The sequence below is a fragment of the Mus caroli genome, unplaced genomic scaffold (genome assembly GCF_978045245.1).
Source record: "Mus caroli unplaced genomic scaffold, Mus_caroli_1 scaffold_18, whole genome shotgun sequence".
Lineage (NCBI taxonomy): Eukaryota > Metazoa > Chordata > Mammalia > Rodentia > Muridae > Mus > Mus caroli.
Genome location: NW_028227273.1, coordinates 19,718,686 through 19,740,261, shown reverse-complemented (window position 1 = coordinate 19,740,261; position 21,576 = coordinate 19,718,686). Strand labels below are relative to the sequence as shown.

At 40.7% G+C, this 21,576-nt stretch overlaps 1 protein-coding gene across 5 annotated transcripts in view; it reads left to right on the top strand.

Annotated features, from left to right (window-relative positions):
• Ltbp1 (latent transforming growth factor beta binding protein 1) overlaps positions 1-21,576 on the top strand; it is a 387,481-nt gene that overhangs the window by 224,048 nt on the left and 141,857 nt on the right. For all 5 annotated transcript variants that reach the window (XM_029471038.2, XM_029471037.2, XM_021185976.3 and 2 more), the window contains one exon: positions 13-287. In XM_029471038.2, the coding sequence (XP_029326898.1) occupies positions 13-287 (275 nt within the window). The remainder of the gene's footprint in view (positions 1-12; positions 288-21,576) is intronic.

Sequence of the window (21,576 nt, the reverse complement as noted above, 5' to 3'; positions counted from 1 at the left end):
TGATCTTTGTAGTGAAATTCCCCCCCAACATAGTCAATATCCATGTGAAACATCCTCCCGAGGCTTCTGTCCAGATACACCAGGTTTCCAGGATTGACAGCCCAGGAGGCCAGAAGGTGAAGGAAGCCCAACCAGGCCAGTCCCAAGTCTCTTACCAAGGACTTCCAGTCCAGAAGACCCAGACAGTCCATTCCACGTACTCCCACCAGCAGGTTATTCCCCATGTGTATCCCGTGGCTGCTAAGACACAACTTGGCCGATGCTTCCAGGAAACCATTGGATCACAGGTGAGCAGTGTGGACCAGGCCGTCTTGATAATGTTTTATAGATGGGGACATAATCTTATCAAGAACTCAGACTTGGTACAAAGAAGTCTCTATAGACGAGACTGGCAAGCTATAGTGAATTTACAAATCAAGTTTTATTGGAACACAGCCCTACTTATTCATTAGCTTTTCATTTATGCTAGTCTTATACAGGGATGGCAGAATTGTCGAGAGCCAATGAGATCATGTGATCTACAACACCTATTTATTTTGTGGCACTTTGCCGAGGAGAAAAGTCTTGCTGACATATGATATATAGAATAATTTTAAGTATTCAACTTTTGGACATGTTGCTGGAACTCCAAGGTTACTTGTTGTACACACACACACACACACACACACACACACACACACGTATATAGTTAGTTGTGATGATAGGTGTGTAAAACATTCCAAGCATGAGATGTGGTACAAGAGATACACTATACAAGGATGTTAGAGAATACTTGTATGTACTTGTATAATGTTTTTGACAATTTAGATGTTGGTAAATGTAGTTCAATTTTGAGTCTCCTATGTAATAATAATTAATATCAGCTTTCATTTTCTTATAAATTTTAATTAAGATGGCAATAAAGAAATTATTTCATTTGAATTTTAAATATCATTGGATTTACCATAACTTTAGCTTATAGCATAAAGCAAGAGAAAGATCATTTCCTTTCAAATTCTTCATTGAATCTATGTAGTGAAGATTACCTAATTATTATTTTATTTACAATGAGTTTTATTTAAATTATACTTATATTACTTTCCTTATTCCCATTCCTCTATCAAGTCACTCCTATGTGCCCCCTTGCTCCCTCTGAAATCATGGGCCTGTGGTTTCTGTTCCCCAACCACTTGGAACTGCTTCTTTGGGCTATGTGATAATGATGTACTTTGTCCTGTGCTCCTCTGTCTGTCTTTTGGTTATGGTTTAAATACTCTCCAAATAGAGTAAGGAAGATGTGTTCTTCATTCCAAAAATAATGTGTAGGAGGTGGGGTGTAAGAAGGAAAAGGAAAAATACTATAGAACTGTAGAACCAGTTTTCCTTACTCAACTACCTCTCAAATCCTTTTTAGATACTAAGTTGTTATTATAGGATATTAAGTTATTATAGGATTACCATCAGCCTTCTAGAGAGCTGGAAGTTAGTGTATAGATCTGAGTGGAGTTGCTGCTTGCAGAACGGAAAGACAGCATGGGAAATTAACAGACCTTGTTTAGAATCACAGGCTCGCCGGGCGTGGTGGCACATGCCTTTAATCCCAGCACTCGGGAGGCAGAGGCAGGTGGATTTCTGAGTTCGAAGCCAGCCTGGTCTACAAAGTGAGTTCCAGGACAGCCAGGGCTATACAGAGAAACCCTGTCTCGGAAAAAAAAAAAAAAAAGAAACATAGAATCACAGGCTCAGCATTGGGTGGCGGACAACCAACTTCCTTATCTGCAAATTGGAGGCAAGAATAGAGTACTTATGAGTTATGCTAAGATTGAACAGGACAATTAATGTGAACCACATTTTGTAAATGTCATAGAACTATGCAAATATTAGCTTAGAGGGATGGTACTGATAGTTAGACTTTTAAAAGCAGCAAGAATTGGATAATCCAGGATAGGCTTTGACATGAGCCATGTAAGAATAGTTGCTTATGTTTATGTCATATAACTTCCCGATGACAGGGGCAAACCCTCAGTCTTCCAAATGAAACATTTATCTGCTCATGGATACCTGATTGTCCACTACTTTTGAACTAATCCTGATTATCCTTCATTCAACTGCATAAGGCATTTGTATGGCAGTATTCCAGGTGTGTTTAAGGTCTCTGGCATAATCATTGGTTTAATCCATGGATAAGTTAAAATATGACTAAAGATTGGGAATTGGTAGAACTATGGAAGGTGGCACATGGTTGGAAGAGGTAGGTCACCATGTTGGTGTGGGAAGGGTGCATTTCCAGCATGAGGTGGTAAGGTACATCTTTACCATAGGTCCAGAAGCATGGAACCAGCCTACTGTATGCTGCAACCTCTATGGCCATGAGCCCATTGCATCTCTCCTCTCAGAAGTTGCTTTCTCAGGCACCTTGTCTCAGTGAGAACATAGCTGACTGAAACAGGGCACTGGAAATAACTTTTCATTCCTCCAGTGAAGTCTGATATTAGTGAATGGAGAGAAGAAACATCATCCATTTAAACTTATCTTTGACGTAAAGGGAATGGATAGATAGGAACAGCATAGCTGAAGGTAAATTTTATACACGTCATAGTTTTGCCCCAGATGAGGCTTGGAGACAGAAGGTAAGTTTGCTGCCATTAGCATTGTTTAGTCATTCCAGCTTAGGCTGGTCATGGAGAAAGGAAAAGCAGATCCTTTTAAAACTGTGTGCCCAGTACCTTTCTCTCCAGTTTCCAAGTTGGAACAGAGATGATAAAAAGGCTTTTAAAACGAAACATAACAAACTTGTTATTCTCCTATAATTTCAGGCAGATGATGCTAACTAGAAAAGATGAAAACAAATTACTTATAAGCCTAAACTGGACTATTCAATTGAAGTGAAATGAATGATTGATAGAGTTGCCTAAATAATTCAAGCCCAGTGGAATACTCTTGCCTTATCTGGATCCTGTTCTGACTTTCAGCTGCATGGTCCAGACAGTGATCTCAATTCTTAATTCATTTTGCATGTGTATTCACCGACACGTAGCTTCAAAATAAGACCTATTTCATCAGACATTCCTAGCATGTATTTGTCTTTCTGCTTGTGAGAAATACTGTTGGAAGTTGAAGTTTGTCTAATTATCTAGTGCAGTTCACATGACCCATATAACTACTGGAAAATAATCAATAGTATGTAGATGTGTCCTGCTAAGATGTTGGAAAGAAACAGACACAGACAGGTGTCAGTGGATTTTAAATGACTAGGGACAGAGAGAAAAACCAACTCTTCATCACTTTCACCTTGCTTATTGGGAACACCCAGTAGTTGAAGCTATTGAGACTTAAAATGCATGGATAGAAATAAGCATTTATGTCTGTATTTTGCTATGAGTTCATATACAAGAACGATCTTGACAGAAATAGTCCATATTTATGTGGCAGCTTCTAATATTTAGGCCATAAACTCTTAAAGTATAATTAAACCCATGGAAGTTTTCTAGAGTAAAGTTTCAGATCTATTTAACTGGTCAAGATATTATGAAGTCAAAGTTACAGAGCAAAGAGAGTGGAGCTTCAACAGATGGAAAAGAACATTTTAAGAGATAGATGAGAAGAGAGACTCTAAAGAGGTCAGAGAAGCAAATAGTTTGGGAATCATGACAAACTTTGGTGTGCATATTTTTAAAGGTCTTAAAACTGAGGCAGAGGATGGCCTAGTCGGCCATCAATGGGAGAAGAGGCCCCTTGGTCTCGTGAAGATCATATGCCCCAGTACAGGGGAATGCCAGGGCCAGGAAGTGGGAGTGGGTGGGTTGGGGAGCAGGGCGGCGGCGGGGGGTGGGTGGGTGGATGTATAGAGGACTTTCAGGATAACATTTGAAATGTAAATGAAGAAAATATCTAATAAAAAAACTGAGGCATAGTGTAATGTAAATAACTGGTAATACGGTCAACATATCTTGAAGGCCTATTGTTACCAAGAACCAAGTTCAGCATGGTTAAGGAGGACACAGCCACATGAGATGTTCATGTTCTTCCAAAAATGTCCAACTTGAGCCTAATTGAACCTTCACAGCTAAATTCATGAGGATAGGGAATAGTGAGGGTAAATTATTATATAGGGACAAAAAAAAATCCATAATGTAGGGCAATATTGCCTTTTTATAATCATACCATTAAAACAAAAGTAGAAGGATTTTTCGAGAAAGAGACACAGGGGGTTAAACTTTCTTTTAAATGTTTTTTTAAAAATATCATTACATTTTTAATAAATAAAAATTAAAAAGCATCATATGTATCATGGCAAACAACAATAATCTTAGACATTTAGGTCGTTTTTTGTTTTTTGTTTTTTTCTTTTCTTATTTGTGTATTTAATGAATAATGGTGGGTATTTTATTGGTTATTTTACTTATTTACATTTCAAATGTTATCCCCCTTCCCAGTTTCCTTTCTGCAAACCTCCTATCCGTACCCTCCTCCCCCCGCTTCTATGAGGGTGCTCCCTTACCCACCCACCCACTCCTGCTTCACTGCCCTAGCATTCCCTTACACTGGGGCATTGAACCTCCACAGGACCAAGGGTCTCCCCTCCCATTGATGCCATAAGGCCATCCTTTGCTACATATGCAGCTGGAGCCATGGGTCCCTCCATGTGTACTCTTTGGTTGGTGGTTTAGTCCCTGGGAGCTCTGGGGTGGTCTGGTTGGTTGATATTGCTGTTCTTCCTATGGGGTTGCAAACCCCCTCAGCTCCTTCAGTTTTTCCCCTAACTCCTCCATTGGGATCCCCGTGCTCAGTCTAATGATTAGCTGCAAGCAGCTGCATCTGTATTGGTCAGGCACTGGCAGAGCCTCTCAGGAGACAGCTATATCAGGCTCCTGTCAGCAAGAAATTCTTGGCATCATCAGTAGTGTCTGGGTTTGGTGGCTGCATATGAGAGTGTGGTAGAGCAGGGCACACTCATACCACCATATGTGTGGAGGTTAGATGTGTACTTGGAGGAGTTGGTTCTCAGAGGTAGAACCCAAACTGTTAAGGTTGGTTACAAGTGACTTTACCCAGTTGCTGAACCTAAATCAGATTTAAAAAAAAAAAAAGATGTAAAGTGTTTCAGAAACAAATAGAAAAATCAAACTGGTTATTAGGTGTTACTCTGGAATTATTAATTATCTAGGTGTGATGATAGTGTTGCGTTTATGCGGGAATATGTTCTTGTTCTTGTGAGTTGAGTGGTAATAGTTATAAGAGTGATGCATCATAGCATCTATAGCTTTCTTTCCTAATGTAGTCCATGCACAGATGTGGAGAGATGTTGGCAGCCATTGACTCTGAGAACTCAGCATACAGATTACCATCATATCAGTCTTGGAATGGCCTACCATGTTTAGATTTGTTTTTTAATGAGAAGAAGTGTGAAATGATCGATCACAGGCAAGTCAACAAGAGGCAGGTTGTAGATAAATATATATAATGTAGGGGGTAGGTCATCACGATTTGGTTATAGAATATTGTAAAGAAAATGAGTGTAGTGTAGTGGACTGTTTCAAGCTCTTTTACTTTGAAGCAGACCAATGCTCAGTGTCATCCAAAAGCTAACCCTTGGGAGGAGGGGCTTGAACGAAGGTAACTGGCTGGAGGATAAATCCAACCTTGATGGGTGTTAGAAGTGATGTATTCTTGACTATGGGTCAAAGCATAGGGATTTATCAGTGGAATGTAAGGGGATTGATGGAGACAGCTCATGATCAGTGGCTAAATCTCTGGGCAGTATATTTATGTTAGAGGAGGACATTTCCTTGGATGCCGTGATAAAGAGGAGAGAGAAATAACACTGGAAATTTCTCTAGCGATTTTCACCTTTGTAGAGAGGACCAAGGTGGAGGAGGAAACTTTTTAAAAAACAAAACAAAAACAAAAAAACAAAAAAACAAAAAAAACAAGAAAAAAAACCTTTGTACAAAGTGTTATTCAATTTTTCATGGTCTAAATATTTGCTTATGTTAGGATCAGTAGCCATCACAAGAATCATTTAAAGAGTAGAAATAGAGAAGACATAAGGTGCTTTTGAGGGAAGACTTCTTGAAGTTATTGGCAAGTCATAGTCTTGGCTGATTTAAGCTTCTGTGTTTCTTGGAGTAAATTGCTGCACTCCATATATATTGGTAAACATTTGCAACCTTGTTCCCACTGTGGCTGAGTTGGAGTTACAGCTCCGGTGGTTGCAATTACCAACTTTTTGCAGGAAAACTTTGAGCTTGAAACTTGAACATTCCATTACCCAGTTTTTATCTACAAGGAAAGGGCTGGCCTTATGAAAGTCCCTGTCAGATATATTACTGCATCACAGAGATGTTAAATCTACACATCCCTTCCATTGTGTAGGGTGACTCTTATTTCAGATTGGTTCCTTTATTAGTGACCCAAATTCAAGTCTTCCAAGGCATCTATAATTGTAGTTGTTCTTAATGGGTTTTACTGATTGGCCAGTGGTTGAAACAAGCCTTTTATGGTGACCCAGTGATGCCCGATGGTTTGAAAAGGCCTTGACTGTGAAGTGTTAGAATCGCAATAGAGTTCAGGGTCCAGCTTCCTTGCAGGCCTAGTCATTGCCAGGTTATACAATGATGTGATCTCGGTCTTTTTGTTGACTGTGGTAATGTGGCCTGTAATTAGACCCAGGCCTGACAAAGAAGACAAAGCAAAATGTCTCAAGACCTTCACATTTCGAATGCTGAAAGAGCAGAAAATTCCACATATAAACACCCAGATTAGCTATGAAGTGCAGAAATATTGGAAAACTCGAAGTAGATATAAACAGAACATTTTTATAGCTCTGTAACATAGATAAAGAGGGTGAAGTGCCACATGAGCATACTTTCATAGACTGCAGCCATGGGAAGCTAAAGAGATTAACACCACAGATCTTGTAGAAACTTCCATAAAGATTAGAAAAAAAAAAATCATAAGCTACAAATTTGACGGTAAAGGTATCGAGTGTACATTTTGCAGAAGAAAAGAATCTTGCTGGAGATTAGAAATCAAAGGACAGAATGGAACATGGTATAAAACAGACATTGGAAAAAAATCTGTTTTCATTAGTTATCCATCTTATAAATAATAAGTCCTGAGACAAAATTGAGACTAAATGACACAAGAACTGTTTGGTCGTCTCTTAGCGGTGCCAGACGTTGCTGCAGTGGTTCTTGCTGGGCAAGAAGACTGGAAACAGGAAGAACCAGTGGAGAAAACTTATTAATTGGAGATAGGTGTCTCTCGGGCAACACCGACAAGGTCAAAAAGCTTAGTGCTGAAACACACATGCGGACTTGCAGGAAGCACATATGTGCACTTGTGGCATTGTAGGAGGGGAAGTAGGACCACTCTGCATTTGTTTTAAGTAAAAATAAACACTTTTGAGGAATTAACAAGAAAGCTTGCACTGGAAATGGAAAGTATCCTAAATGCTTGGCTCAGTGTACTATTTACAAAGTGTGTGAAGAAAAACCATCTTACCTTTGTTTGCATAGATTCTGTATTTATGCCATTTGTCACTGCTATGACTGGATACCTGACCAAAAAAATCCCAAGGTGGAATGGCTTATTTTGGTTCAGGTTTGACGTTAAGGGAATGGAGTCCTCAATATTAGGGAGGAAGATGGTGGCTAGAACTGGTTTAGTCCTGAGGATCATGAGTTCGTGGGATGACTTCCTCACATCTTTGCGAATGGGAAAGGCCGAGATGGAACCTTCAAGGTCTGTGCTAGTGGTCTAGTTTGCTAGTTATGCCCCAAGACCAAAAGGTTCCACAACTTCATCAGATAGCCCCATCCACTGGTGAACAGGTACCCAGAATTGCAAGACTCTGAGGGTCGCTTTACATTAAACGCCTAACAGAGACCAACGAGAGACTGGGGAAGTAGATATGAGGCCCAAGAAGCCCATGTCCAGGGAAGGTGGGGAGAGAGGGAAGAAGAAAGGGGGCAGAAAGCAGGGAGATGGGCTGCAGGCTTCCAAAGCAGTTTCTCAGTAATGGGAAACTAATTTCTTGTCCAGTTAACTGAGCTAGGACACCAAGCTTCACTTAGAGAGCTACTCTTTAATTTCTATATAATTTAAATTTTCTCTGTAGATTAATGGGGCGAGGCTAGAGCTAAAACTGAAATCCTAGCTGTGTCCCAACAGCATGCTGGGATTATCTCGACACTTCTACACTGGCTAGTGCCCTAAGTGGAACCCAGAGACCACTAAAAGAGATCGGATGTATAAAGAATAAGTGTGGGGCTGGAAAGATGTTTCATTGTGTAAGGATGCTTGCTGCTAAGCCTGAGTACCTGAGTTTGACCCCTGGGACTCACATGGAGGAAGGAGAGAAATGACTCCCACAGGCTGTCCTCTGACCCCCTCATGCATGCTCTGGCACATGCAGATATCATCCTTGAATACATTCATCAATGTAATGAAACATTTAAAAAAAAAACAACAATAAATGCTTATACAACCTTGACCTCTCAATTATACAGTGCTGCTGTCAGCAGGTAACAGCATTAGCTGCCAGGCTCAGCAGAAGGGGAAAGAGAATGTGTGGCCTGCTTTCTCCTTGCTATTGACTCGGGCAGGCCTTTAGGTATTTAGGGCTGGCCTTGTTCGGGAGATGCGAGAAGGGTCAAAGCAATGACCTTTATGTGTTACAGGTTCTTCTTATCCAGAGGTTTGGGATGGCAGAGCTGGATTCCCCAGTGACCTGCCTTTTTCCCTGAACAGAGCTCCTAGTTGTGGTATGCTAATTACATTTACTGAAATTTGGTCTTCTTCTGGTTGAATAAGTCATCAATACCAGCCACTTCCTATGCCATCTGGGTTTTTCTTCAGTGTCCCTCTCAAGTGCTCCCTTGTTCTAACCCAAGAAATGCTTAATGGGGTGTTAGCAAGTCTCATGTCTCTAGTGTCTCTTACATGGCCACTCTCTGTATCTATCCTTGCCAGACTTTACCTAGGTCAATAGCAGGAGGTTTTGCTGAAGGTGTTTTGCACATCTCAGTGATAGGTTCTGGAGCTCTTAAGTGTTCTCTGGTCTTGTTCCAGCAACTTCTGCCAGACAGCCTGAGAGGGGGCCTCTTGCCTGGAGCGGAGAAAGATCAGCAAAATACAGGGCTCGGATCCAAAGGAGGTGGGGGAACGCCACATGTGAGAGAGAACATACCTCCATGTCACTGAGTGTCTGCCAGCCTCAAGGAGGAGAACTGCTAGTTTTCCTTGGATGAGGAATGCAGGGCTCAGACATTGGGAGAGTCAAATATAGTCTCAGAACTGGGGTCACATACTTCACAGAATGGGTGGGACCCAGACATGGTACATCCTGTAGCTTAACATCCAGTCTTCCTCCAGGCAATTGCCCCAAACTCATCAACCTCAAGTCTTTACTCTCCCTGACCTGTCCATACAGAAACAAGTCTGCGTCAAGTCACTGGTTTTCTCTGACTCTTTTCTCAGATGTGTTTTCATTTTATTGGCCATGAAAAATACTTTTGCCATAACATGGAATATCATCAAGCTTCCATGTTTTACCTTTAAGGCACACCAAAACCATAAACCTACTAATTATTAAACTCTTGGTTTTTATGCATGATCGGACATTGAAAATAATTATGACCCAGAGTTAGGGCTTTTCGTAAGCTACTTCTGATCCTGGCAATGTTCTGAGTGTGTTGAAAGGAGTCTGAAGAGAACATTGCTTGCCTCGATGGAGTTTTAGACTCTATACACTATCAGGCTGTTTAAAAACGTATAACTGGTATTTCTAAGGAGCAAAAAGTCATGTCTTGTCCCTATTCTCTTTGATTGAGTTACTATTTTCTAAATTGAAGTTGAACCATCTGGTTTGCTAAGAATAGTTTGAAATCTGCACTAGAAGACAGCAGTTTCATGAGGTATTCTGAGAAAGGATCAGATTGGCTCCTTTCTGCCCCCACACCATTTCTGATAGGATAACTAGAGTGTTACTTTTTTTTTTTATATTTCCACTTCCTCCTTCTTCTGCCTCCTTTTATGTATTAAAGTATTTATCTGCAAGCTGAACATTTGCTTCTAAAAGGTCATCTCCAGAGGCTGTACATGGTGCTGCTGCCATTGCCTTGTTTAACTAGAGTTATTTAATTTTAATTATGTGGATATGTGTGTGGGATACAGATGAGTCCAGTTACCCTCAAACACTAGACAAAGTCCTCAGATCTCTTGAAGCTATACTTACAAGCAGTGTGAATACCCTGACATGGGTGTGTGGGATCTGGATTCAGGAGTAGTATGTACTCTTAACCACTGAGCCACCTCTCCAAGCCTGCTATCGTATTGAAGGAAAAACCATTTCTGATCTGAGAAGGATTGGTATTTGCTGATGATCTTCATATGACTTGCTCTCTTAAGGAATCTGAAGGCGTAGAGTGGCTGGGTTAACTCTGGTTTCAAGGATTTGTTAGCACTGAGAGTATTTCAAACAAATTTTCAGCTCTGAAGAATATTCTAGAATATGAACCAATATTTCAAACAAGACTGAAATGCCTCCAGCATAACCTTTGTGCAGGGGACTTCATGAGAATGGGCAAGCTGTAACAACAGTTAAGAACACAGTCTGTACATTCTGTGGCTTTGAGGCAAGCCTTTTAGTAGAACAGTACATTTTTATAAAATTGATAGGTGACAGAGAACATTCACAGCCACAACCATATTTGACCTTTGAAACACTGCCTTTGAAACAAGGCCCCCAGAGGTGGAGACTAGCATGTGATTTATCTAGTTCAAATCTATACCTCACATTCCTTTATCACAAGCTCACCACTTCCTGGGCCTATTTCATCACATTTTGAACTTAGATGCCTCTGGAGACATCTGAGTAGTGTGTGCATCTGCTGTGGCACTTTTTAACATCTTCCCTTCTTTTGCAATCCTAGGCACTATTGATACAATACCTGTACAAGGTCAGAACGATCTAGACGAACATCAGTTACAGTGAATCACTGTCATGTTGCCTCCCAAGCCATCCTGGTGTGAGGTGAAGCCTCCCAAGGATCATTTCCCCTGGAGTTTTCTTTAGCGCATGTCCCTTCTTCTCCTCTAACTGCATTGGACTACAGCCAGGCTGTTTCTGATTTCATTGTGTTCTTCTTACTGTTAAGCTTGTGCTTCTCGGGAGGGCAAGGCCATTTAAGATGAGCTGCATAATGGGCACCTAGGAATCATTGCTGATTTTATCCACACTGCTCCAATTGGGCCAGGCTGTGTGACAATAACAAACCCAGCAAGTGCTTTCATTTTTACATGGGCTGGTTTCCTGGGGGACATTGGAGGACTCTACCTTATACATCTGCTGGATGTTCATGCAATAACTATTGAGCTAGTACTCACAATACTTGAACTTTGCCAGAATTGAACCATGACAATACTTGACGCGCGTAGCTGAGGAAGAGAGGTGCTTTCAGGACCATTGATCCCATTCATTGGTCAGGTATATGGTCCGGTCTGTGGATTGAAGTGCATGCCCCCAATTTCATGTATTGAAACCTCTAATATTACTATATTGGGGCAGGGGCTAAAAGGAGATAATTGGGGTTAAATGAAGTCATAAGAATGAGGTCATGGCATGATATGATTAGCACCATTAGAAGAAAGGATTCCAAAATATAGGCCTGTGTTCTATCTCCCTTCCGGTAGACTCCCAGTTAAAAGATCACGTGAATACAGAGCTCTTGACATATGTGAAAGTGCAGTGGACAATACAAGCTTAGTTCCTGCTTCAGGGATGTAAATGGACCTGTTGCTTTTATTTGTGGATTTCAGTTTTTCTACTGAATTATGTCCAAGCCACAGGTAATTAGTAGTTTTGAGTTTTGTGTATTTCAGTGGGACACAGAAGAACTAAAAACTTAACCAAATGGGAGGACTTTGTTAAAATTTTGCAGTTCTATGAGGCCTGATATGGCCTTTGTTCTCTTCATCATGTCTATGGAGACGCAAAGGGAACTGCTAAGCGATGATGTTTAATGTAGAGAAGTACCCAGCATAGCTAAGGAAATAAACATCACTCTGCAGGTGATCTGGTTGCCATAGCAACAGCCTATATGCCCATCTTTATTTTTTCACCTACCAAAGTTCTTTGTTTTCAATCCATAGCCCTGTCAATTAGAACTTAAAATAAATTTAAGACGACGAACATTTATGCAAATGTAATAATGAATCTGGTATTTTGTGTGCAAACTAAAATTTATAATAAAATGAAACAAATTTGACTTATTTGCTCCCTAGTACTCCAATTTATGGTATGTTCTATGTTGCTTTTCTACAAAAGAAAGCAGAATTATGTGAGAACAGAGTCATGATAGAACTTAATTATTTTTTTTTAGCAGCTCAGGAAGACCAACAATACATAGATCACAATCTGGAAGACTTGTCTCTCAAAATTCCCAAATCACGGAGGCAGAGAAAGTAGAGAACTGGATTCAATGTTTGGTTTCAGGTTTTTTGGAAAGATATAAAAAAAAAATCATGTGGTATGCCCTTAAAAATACTGTCCCTTTTGTGTGTTAACATTAAAAACCAGTCCTTACTGTAGTGTTACTTTAAAAATATCATTCTATAAACTAAAGTAGTTGTCCCGAGTTCCTTGAACGCATGATTTGGCTTTAAGCAAATATACTGTCAGAAATCAGTGTGGATACATTTCCAGCTGCTAATGCCCTAGTCACAGCAGATACTTTATAAAATCAATACCCTGAAATATCAGAGGATTATGCATATATCAGATACCCCAAATGCCAACGTTGTTTTAATTACTCTAATAAAAGAAAGCTGGTAGACATAAAAAAAAAAGAAAAAAGAAAAAAAAAAAGAACTTGCCCATGAAGAATGTTCTACTCATGCCAAAGCAATTTTTTTTTACAAGTTCTTTTAGAAAATCTGGAAGCATTTAGGCATTTTCCTCTTCTTTTTATGGGACAATGCCTGCTGCCCTGCCAGTGAGCCACGGTACAGAATTCCCCGTTAGGACACCAGTCCTTGTAGAATCAAATCTGTTGTTCTCCTTGCATTAATGACAATGTTAAAAAATTGGAACATTTAGTGTTGGCTCATAAAAGTAGATATAGTTACATTTTAGTGTGGGGACATGGACGAGCTCTTGGTGAGGCTTTACAGTTTGATTTAGAGCCTAAGTTAAGCCATTTTGCCTGGAAGGTGGACAGGAGTTGCCTTGCTGAACTGGAGTGGTTTCTATCATTATGAGAGATTAGTAATGTTCCTAGCAGCAAAGACCTGGGACAGGGGTTTAGATGAACCCAGTCTCTCACGGATAACGAGTGCTTTTCATAAAGGACTTTATTCTTGCTTTTATGGAAAGATGTGGAGGATTTTTTAATGAAGTACAACTCATATTCTTCAACATCACAAAAACGAGGGTAGTGCTTTGGCTTGGTAAAAATCCTCAAGGTTTTGTGTCAGCAAATTTTGAATAGCATGATTTTGAATGTGAGTAGACATGAGAATGTCACAGAGGGTTATTAAAGAGTGATGTAGCTATGCAATCTGGGGGAGTAAACCCTCTTGTGGCTCTGCATATATGCTCCATGCATGTAAAATCTGCATCTCTATGAAGGTTATGGATACCTCTGAGAAGTTGCCTATTGATGATAAAATGATTATTGTGACTATCCTTTATAATTAGAAAGGAACCATGTAAGAATCATACCTAATTTTTCAGGTAGGTAGAGACACTTTTATTGTACGTACACATTGGCAAGAGAGGGCTGGAATGATATTCTGGTCATCACTGATGAAGTGGGTCTGACTCATTCTTTGAGAATAAGTAGGAACAGTCCCGAGCCATGGGCTGGCTCCAGATAGTCAGGCTTATAGGTGGGAGACAGTGAAGAAATGCTGATCTTTATAGGGAAACTGGGATGGAGTTGAACGTTCTCGTTATTGCCCAGCCACCTCACTCCTGCTCTCGGGAGTGCTTTGTAAATCACTAAATTTAAGAACACTGATTGTATATCGATCGGTTTGTCTTTGCAGTTTTATTAGTGAAGAGACTGACATGCAGAGAGTTCATTCATTTAGTGTCTCCCGTTGAGTTGTGGCAGATAGGGACAACTCCAAGGCTTCCTGATTCTTAGTCCTCTCTTCTCTCCATTCATCTACCCTCTTACACCATTGCTTCGTGGGGCACTCAGTCTCACGCAGGAACACATGTGAGCACACACACACACACACGACACACATCACACATGTAAAACTTTAAAAAAATGGTCAGTATACCATTGAAAATGTGCTAATACTGTCGGATTGGTAGAAGTCGGGTGTTTCATTTGGTGTTAGGATTCCCTAGATCAGCAGTTTGCAATCTGTGGATCATGACCCCTTTGGCAAAACCTCTGTCTCCAAAAAGACTTACATTACAATTCACAATAGTAGCAAAATTACAGTTCTGATGTAGCAACAAAAATAATTTTATGGTTGGGGGGGTCACTACAAAATAAGGAATTGTCTTAAAGGCTTCACTGACTGAACTCCAACTTCCCTGAAGGTCACTTAATCCAGTTGTACTTTTTTTGGTTCTTTGAATATTCCTGAATATGTTTATCTTAAATTCATTTTTTTCTTCCTTTTCCATAAGTGATATGCTCTATTTTGACTGGTCATGCTTTACATTCCTGGGTATCAAATGCAGAAAACTATACCTTCCTCTTTTGGTGTGTATGTTTATGTGTATGTGGTATGTGTGTGTATGTATGTATGTATGTATGTATGTATGTATGTATGCATGCATGTATGTATGTATGATATGTATGTATTATGTATGTATTATGTATGTATGTATGTATGTATGTATGTATGTATGTATGTGGATGTGGAGGCCTGAAGTTAACCTCTAATATCTTTCTTGATTATTTTCTACTGTATTTATTGAGGTAGAATCTCCTTCTGAACCCGAAGTTTACCAGTTCTGATCACGTTTGAAAGCCAACTTGTACGAGGGATGCTCATTTGTGCCTCCAAAGTGCTGGGATCTTGGTAGGCTGCTGTTCTTGCCTGGCATTTACATGGACTCTGGAGAATCCAAATTCAGGAATTCTTACTCTTACACAGCGAGTACTTTCTCCACCAAGCCATCTTCCAGGACCCAAGTTATACCTTTTAAGGGGCTTTTATTTCTCTTTCTATTGATAAACCATCCATAGCACTGTTTCTACTATTCCTTAAAATACGTCAGTTTTTTAAATAGAAGCAATGTAAAACTCTTTTGGCAATGCGAAAGGACCAGTGTGGCGAGTTCCTTGTCTCCTGCTTGATTTTTAGATCTAACTAGAAGTTGAATCCAATATTGGGGAAATTCTCCAGAGTTGAGCACACCCTGCTCTCTGCCTATCTGCTCCCTCTGTTTGTTCCTTGAGGTCCAGCTGCCTTGCTTCTGCTTCCCCTCTCTTTCCATAGTTGATGATTGAACCTTCGCATTATGAAAAAGAGCTATTCCATCCCTCTGTAGTCTCTTTCTCCAGTCCATTGAATCACTTCCTTATTTCAGCTCAGGCCTTGAGTCCAGACCTGTGTGCTTTTGCAAGGGTCACAGTGAATCCGATTTCTCTTTTTCTCCTGGGTTTTCCCTCAGTGCAATCCTGGAAGTACTTTAAAAACTCTACATTCTTTTAATATTTTAAGTTTATTTTCTCCTTTGGATTAATGATGTGTTTTCTTTTTGAGAAAGTGTCTTTTTGTTTTCTAGCTTCAAATATTCATACTTCATCATAAACAGTTCTTGATAACAAGAACAAGATAATTACATACATATGACAAAGATGATTTTAAGCACATGTCTGCTCTGTAATTTTCAAATGTCTTAACTAGTGAGACTAAACTGTAGGTCCCTGTCATTTTACTGTCCTCAGGGGTGACCCTTTTCTCTTAGTTAGGGTCTTATTGCTGTGAATAGATGCCATGACCACGGAAACTCTTATAAATCAAAACACTTAATGGGGCTGGCTTATGGGTTCAGAGGCTTAGTCCATTGTCCACAGTGGGAAGCATGGTAGCATGCAGGCAGCCATGGTGGTGGAGAAGAAGCTGAGAATTCTACCTCTGGATTGGCAGGCAACAGGAAGAAAGAGTGAAGCTGGGCCTGGCTTGAGCATTTCAGACCTCAAAGAGACTCACTTCCTCTGACAAGATCTCACCTATTCCAACAAGAACACACCTCTTAATAGTGCCACTCCCTATGAACCCATGAGACACATTTTCATTCAAACCACCACACATTCTTATAGTGAAGTATCTGAACAATTTTAACAGAAGTCTTCTCAGAGCCTATAAGATGGCCAGCCCTTTAATCCTAGTTGTAGCTTTACCCAAGCTGGAGAAAAGATGAATGATACCTGGGTCTCAACCTACACTCTGCTCATCAAAATATAATGTAGGATATCTCAAAGGGCTCCGATCCCACAGATGTTTAGGCATTCGCCAGTCACTTCCACTATACTGTGATATCAGGGTTATTGTTCTAGTGTCTCATTGCTGGTCCTGACAGGCAGGACAATCTGTGAGATGCTGCCATGCTGGTAGGAAAGCTAGCATCTAGTGGTCTTCAACAGCGCTCCTCTCTTTCCTTGACTCCTGGGCTTCCCATCTCCAGGACTTGACACAGTGAAACAAACATTCTTGGAATGAGGGTCGGTTTTAATGTGAAATGTCATAAAACCAGGCTCTAATGTCTCTAGCAGCCTTTCCCAGTCACCATGCACCTCTGGAGAAACTCTAGTAGTGAGTGTTTTCATTGTCAATAATGATAAAAATGAAAAATGATTAAATGTTAATGAGAAGCTCAGGTTGCAAGATGGTGAGTTTTGAATGTTGATTCCACTCCTGGATTGTGAGGATTTAAAGGCAACCATTCTCACAACTGAACTTCAATAGCAAACTTAGGTGATTTTACCTCAAATGTGAGGTAGAGGTCTGAAGATGTATAGTTTCAAGCAGGTAAGAAAAGACTTTAAGTACATTTCCCAAAATCAGTTGATTATTGATAATTAGCTATGCAATTAAAGGCCCTTATCCCATTTATACTTTTATACCATTTTTCATAATTATTTTGCATTGTGAAATAATTATACTCCTAACATTACCAAGTCAAATAGCAACATGCTCTAACTCCTCAGAAAACTCCTATAGCCTTCAGTGCTAATGAAGGGACACTCAAACCCTGTGTGTGCCAACAGTCTGTGATTCTTCAGTCACCTGACCTTCTGATGTCTGGACCCCATAAAGATAAGTCGAGAAGAAAAGTCTAAAATGTATTTCCACTATTCAGTTTTCTAGACGCCAAGGTCTAGCGGAGCCGTTAGTTTCCCCCTCCTTTGTCTTGTTTCCATAAGTCTAGTAGGGAACGGCTTAGAGCCAGTGACGGCTCTAGAGATGAAGAAGAAACAGACAAAGGAGGGGGCTAAGATGCATCCACCAGACCTGGACCCATTATACACTTTGGACAACAGTATTTGAACTTGACTCTATTCTGCACTAGTCTGTATTTTCTAAACAGAGACATGTAACCTAGCAGCACATACTGACCTCAGACTCTTAAACCTGGAAGAAACCATAGAGGTCATTTGCTTTGCATGCTAGGCATTCCTGAGAAATGACCCATCAGGCTCAGCTCCCACCATCTCCCATTAGGTAGGAACATTTACAGTGGAAAAATTGTCAACGTTGTGAGATGAGGCCCCTCGGCCTATGATTTGGGGGTCTTCAAGTCTGCCAAAGCTCTTCAGTATACAATAGGCTTGCTTGCTCTATCTCAACATTAGCATCTTGTCCACAAATAGGCTTATCCCAGCTCCATCCTCCAGCTGATCTTCGCAGAATGGGTTGCCTGAACACTCTGCTTGTTTTGCCCTAGTTGGATCCTGGCAGACATTAGTGCTGAAGGTTATGGGAGCTTTCTGAGGAGCTAGAGCAAGCATATTGCTCCTTGGCTTGGTAAAGTTAGGTTCAGAGGGGTGATTGCTTGACAGCCTTTCTCTGGGAATGCGGTGATTGACTCCATGGGAGGAAGTGTATTTGTGCTTTCAACTTGTAAAACCCACCCTGATCCCTGAATACAAATGGGGCTAGGGCATCTATGTCCACCTAAGTATATCTTGCTGAGAAGGAGAATCCTCCCAGAGCATCCCAACCTCACTCTCTGATTGGTTATTCTCTCCACTGTGACCTTTCAGTGTGGAAGAAATGCCCCTTGGCCTAATCCCACCACCACCACTCTGATTACATTCGATTAGGCTCAGATAAGACTTGTGTCATCTAGTGGAGCTGGGAAAAAAGCCTTGAGTGTGGCCACAGAGGGCTTTCACATCGTGTTTCTTGGTACACACTGAAGCCTCTTTATTCTTGAACAGCTGATGGGACCGATAGAAAACTTTGTACCTTATAACCGTAACTGCACCCCTCATAGCTCATTCCTACGCTGTGTAGACCCAGTTTCGGGACACACACACAGTGCCATGATACCACCTACGCATCCAATTTATTCCATCAATTTGGATGGCTTTTGCTGCTCTTGGCTGTAGACCTGCAAAAACAAAGCCATGGGATAAAGCAGCTCAGATCATGAAATGAAAACCTTGTACCTTTCTGGAGGCCCAGTAGAGGGAAATGATTTATTTTTGCCCTACCAAATAAAACATTCTAGGAATCCAAGGTGAAAATTGGATTTTAACTGCTACTAACATTTTGAGCATATAAAACCGGCAAGTGTTGAGTGCTTTGCCTGATTAAGAGAAGAGCCTGGAGTCTGGTACAAGAATGAGCCCTGTGCAAAGTGGTTGGTGTCTCAAATAAACCCAACCAGTTTATGAAACTTGAAGAGAATGTTAAGCAGATGTTGGCAGCTAGATCTCAGCAATGGAGACCTCTGTGTTTTTGTTTGTCCTGTGTCTTATATTTGAGTCACTGTCGCCTTTACTTTTCAGCTTCTAATCTTCATGCTTTGGGTTTAAGTTGTCTATGGCTAAGCTTGAGGAGTGTTGGGGAACAATTCTGATTCAAGTAGTTTGTCTTCACCTTGATTCTTTCTCTTCCTTTAGGGTGTGTGTGTGTGTGTGTGTGTGTGTGTGTGTGTGTGTGTGTGTTTGTGTTTACACCATGCATGCATATCTATACTTCCATTCAGCACATGGCGCTCATGGCTAGCAAAGACCCACCTACCTGCAGCTTTTTCTTTTGGTGCACTGGTTTATAACAGTCACACAGGCAACGTGCATTCCACCAACTGGGTTGTTTTCCTCCCTCTTTCAAAAAAAAAAAAAAGCATACATATTTCTTCCTACCTTCGGAGTAACTCCCAAGGTGTAACCTTGGCCTTGTTCCTTGCTCTAGGACTCTATAATACAGTTTTAGGTTCTTCTTAAAAGTAAGGCCAACTCCAAATTTCTTCAGTACTCACTTTTATTTGTCCTATCAATGCATTTCTTGTTGATGATGGTACTTTTAAGTGAACACTTTAACTAAGCAGCTTCATGCACCCTGCTCCCTGGATAGTCTGATGATTTACATCTGACCTGAGGCATCTGGAACAAGGAACTTTCAGATGATGATGATGATGACGATGATAATAATGATAAATGACAGTGATAGTAGCAATAGCCTTCTTAGCAATTAAATGTCTCAGGCATAATACTAAGCATTGTACATAGATTTTTTTTTTTACCTTTCAAGTTCATGACCATGTAGAAAGATGCTATTATGAATTCCATGTTATGCATTAAAAAATTAACCTGTGTGGGTATAGATCCAGAACCACAATTCATTCCCAGTCCTTTGGAGAGTCTCAGTTACTGTTTTAAACACTATCACATACTGCTTTTTGAAAGCATGTCCAAATTATTAAAATTTTTAAAAATTCATAAAGGCCAAGGATGTCAACCCCATGCTGTATCTGGCCTTCTTTGATATGTATGTGGTTACTCAGAGCCTTACTCAAAATGAGCCATGCCTGCAGCCAGCAGGAAGGAAAAAGACGGTCTATAGTGGCTTGCTAATTGTGTCTATGTCTAGTTGTCCTTCTCAGGATCACCACTGGCCTTGACTTTCCCTCTTCATGTATGACCCTCCTATCCCAGGGCATGTATGCTAACTTCAGACAGGTTTTCCCCTAGTAATTGCTCCACTTGGCATCATTGGGCATTTGTTATGTGTCCTGTTTGGGGATGTGAGGATAACAAGTCATTAATATACATGCATTGGACCGGAACTGGTAGCAGTGGACCTGTGTAGAGTCGTCTTTGAAGGAAACGAGAGGAATTGTGAGCTGAAGAACCAGTGCTGCTCCTCATGGCAGAAAGAAAGTTTGAGGAAAGAAAAATATGATAGCATTCCAGAGAGAGAACACAGCATTAAAAAATGCACAAGTTGTTCAGACAACAAAAAGGATTCATTGCCAAGCCTTATAGATGCTCAGAGGTAGAAGGTAACAAGATACTGCCTGAAGTGGGGCAAGAAAGAACTTCTCTAGCCTGCCAGGAGACAATGGCAGACAATGTTGCTGGAGGTCATTCATCGGTAGAGTTATGCTATCAGATCTGTTTTAGAAAAGATGACTCTGGGAACACTTTGAGGATTTTTTTTTCCTGGAAAAACAGAGGAACTCCTTAGATGTCCTACATTTGTACACAAGACAGAGACGTGGGATGTGAGCTTATCCTGTGCAGCTGGGAAGTAAGAGTCAAGTACGTGTCATTGCCCATCTGGTCCCTTGGATGGTCTTGCAAGACAGGATCTATTTTCTAGATAGTTCTAAGTAAGTTCAGTCCTAGGCCCGAGTATCATATGATCTCCCGTGGTTGACAAGGCGTCTCACCTGACCTTAACATTTGAGAGTATTGGACCATAGTTCTAAGGATATCTGTTCTGCCTGCTCAGGCTATTCTTGCTTAAACTTGCCAGCCCCTTCCTAGCTTGGCTGATATCCCTGGAGCATTAGTCTCTGCCAGAGCTGATCTGGCTCAGCCTATAGTCATTTACTATATTGTCCTCTGTTGGCCTGTCCCTTCTTGGCCCTCCTTGGTTCTGTGATTCCCCACTTGTCTACCTCATAGCCGATTCTACAGCTTTATAGCAACACATTTCAGTCCAGTGCACATGTCCATCTTTGTATCCCAGTTCACAGGATTGCAAATGCTCAGTAAACACAGAACAGAGGAGCAATGAAAAAACAAACTGATGAAGGAATGTTTGGGCAAACCATTGCTGTGGGGAAACCCAAAAGCTGACATATATCCCCAGGTGAGGGAGCAGGGTGCAGTTAAAGAAAGTCTGGGCAAGTGGTAAAACGCCATTGGTTCAGATTTTCTAAGACTTTAAAAATGCAAAGCAATTCATATATGGAAGTACACTCACTCATTCTGGCGATGTATTGATTCTGTCCTAGTATTTGGCCTCAACGTTTTATAGTCATTCCTTTGCTCTATAACTGCATGGTCTCGAGGGAACTGTTTATCAAGTGACTGTGACACTCCCCAGCTCTGGGGCTGTGGACATCTTGCGCTGCTCTGTTAACCTCCCCTTTCACAATTCATT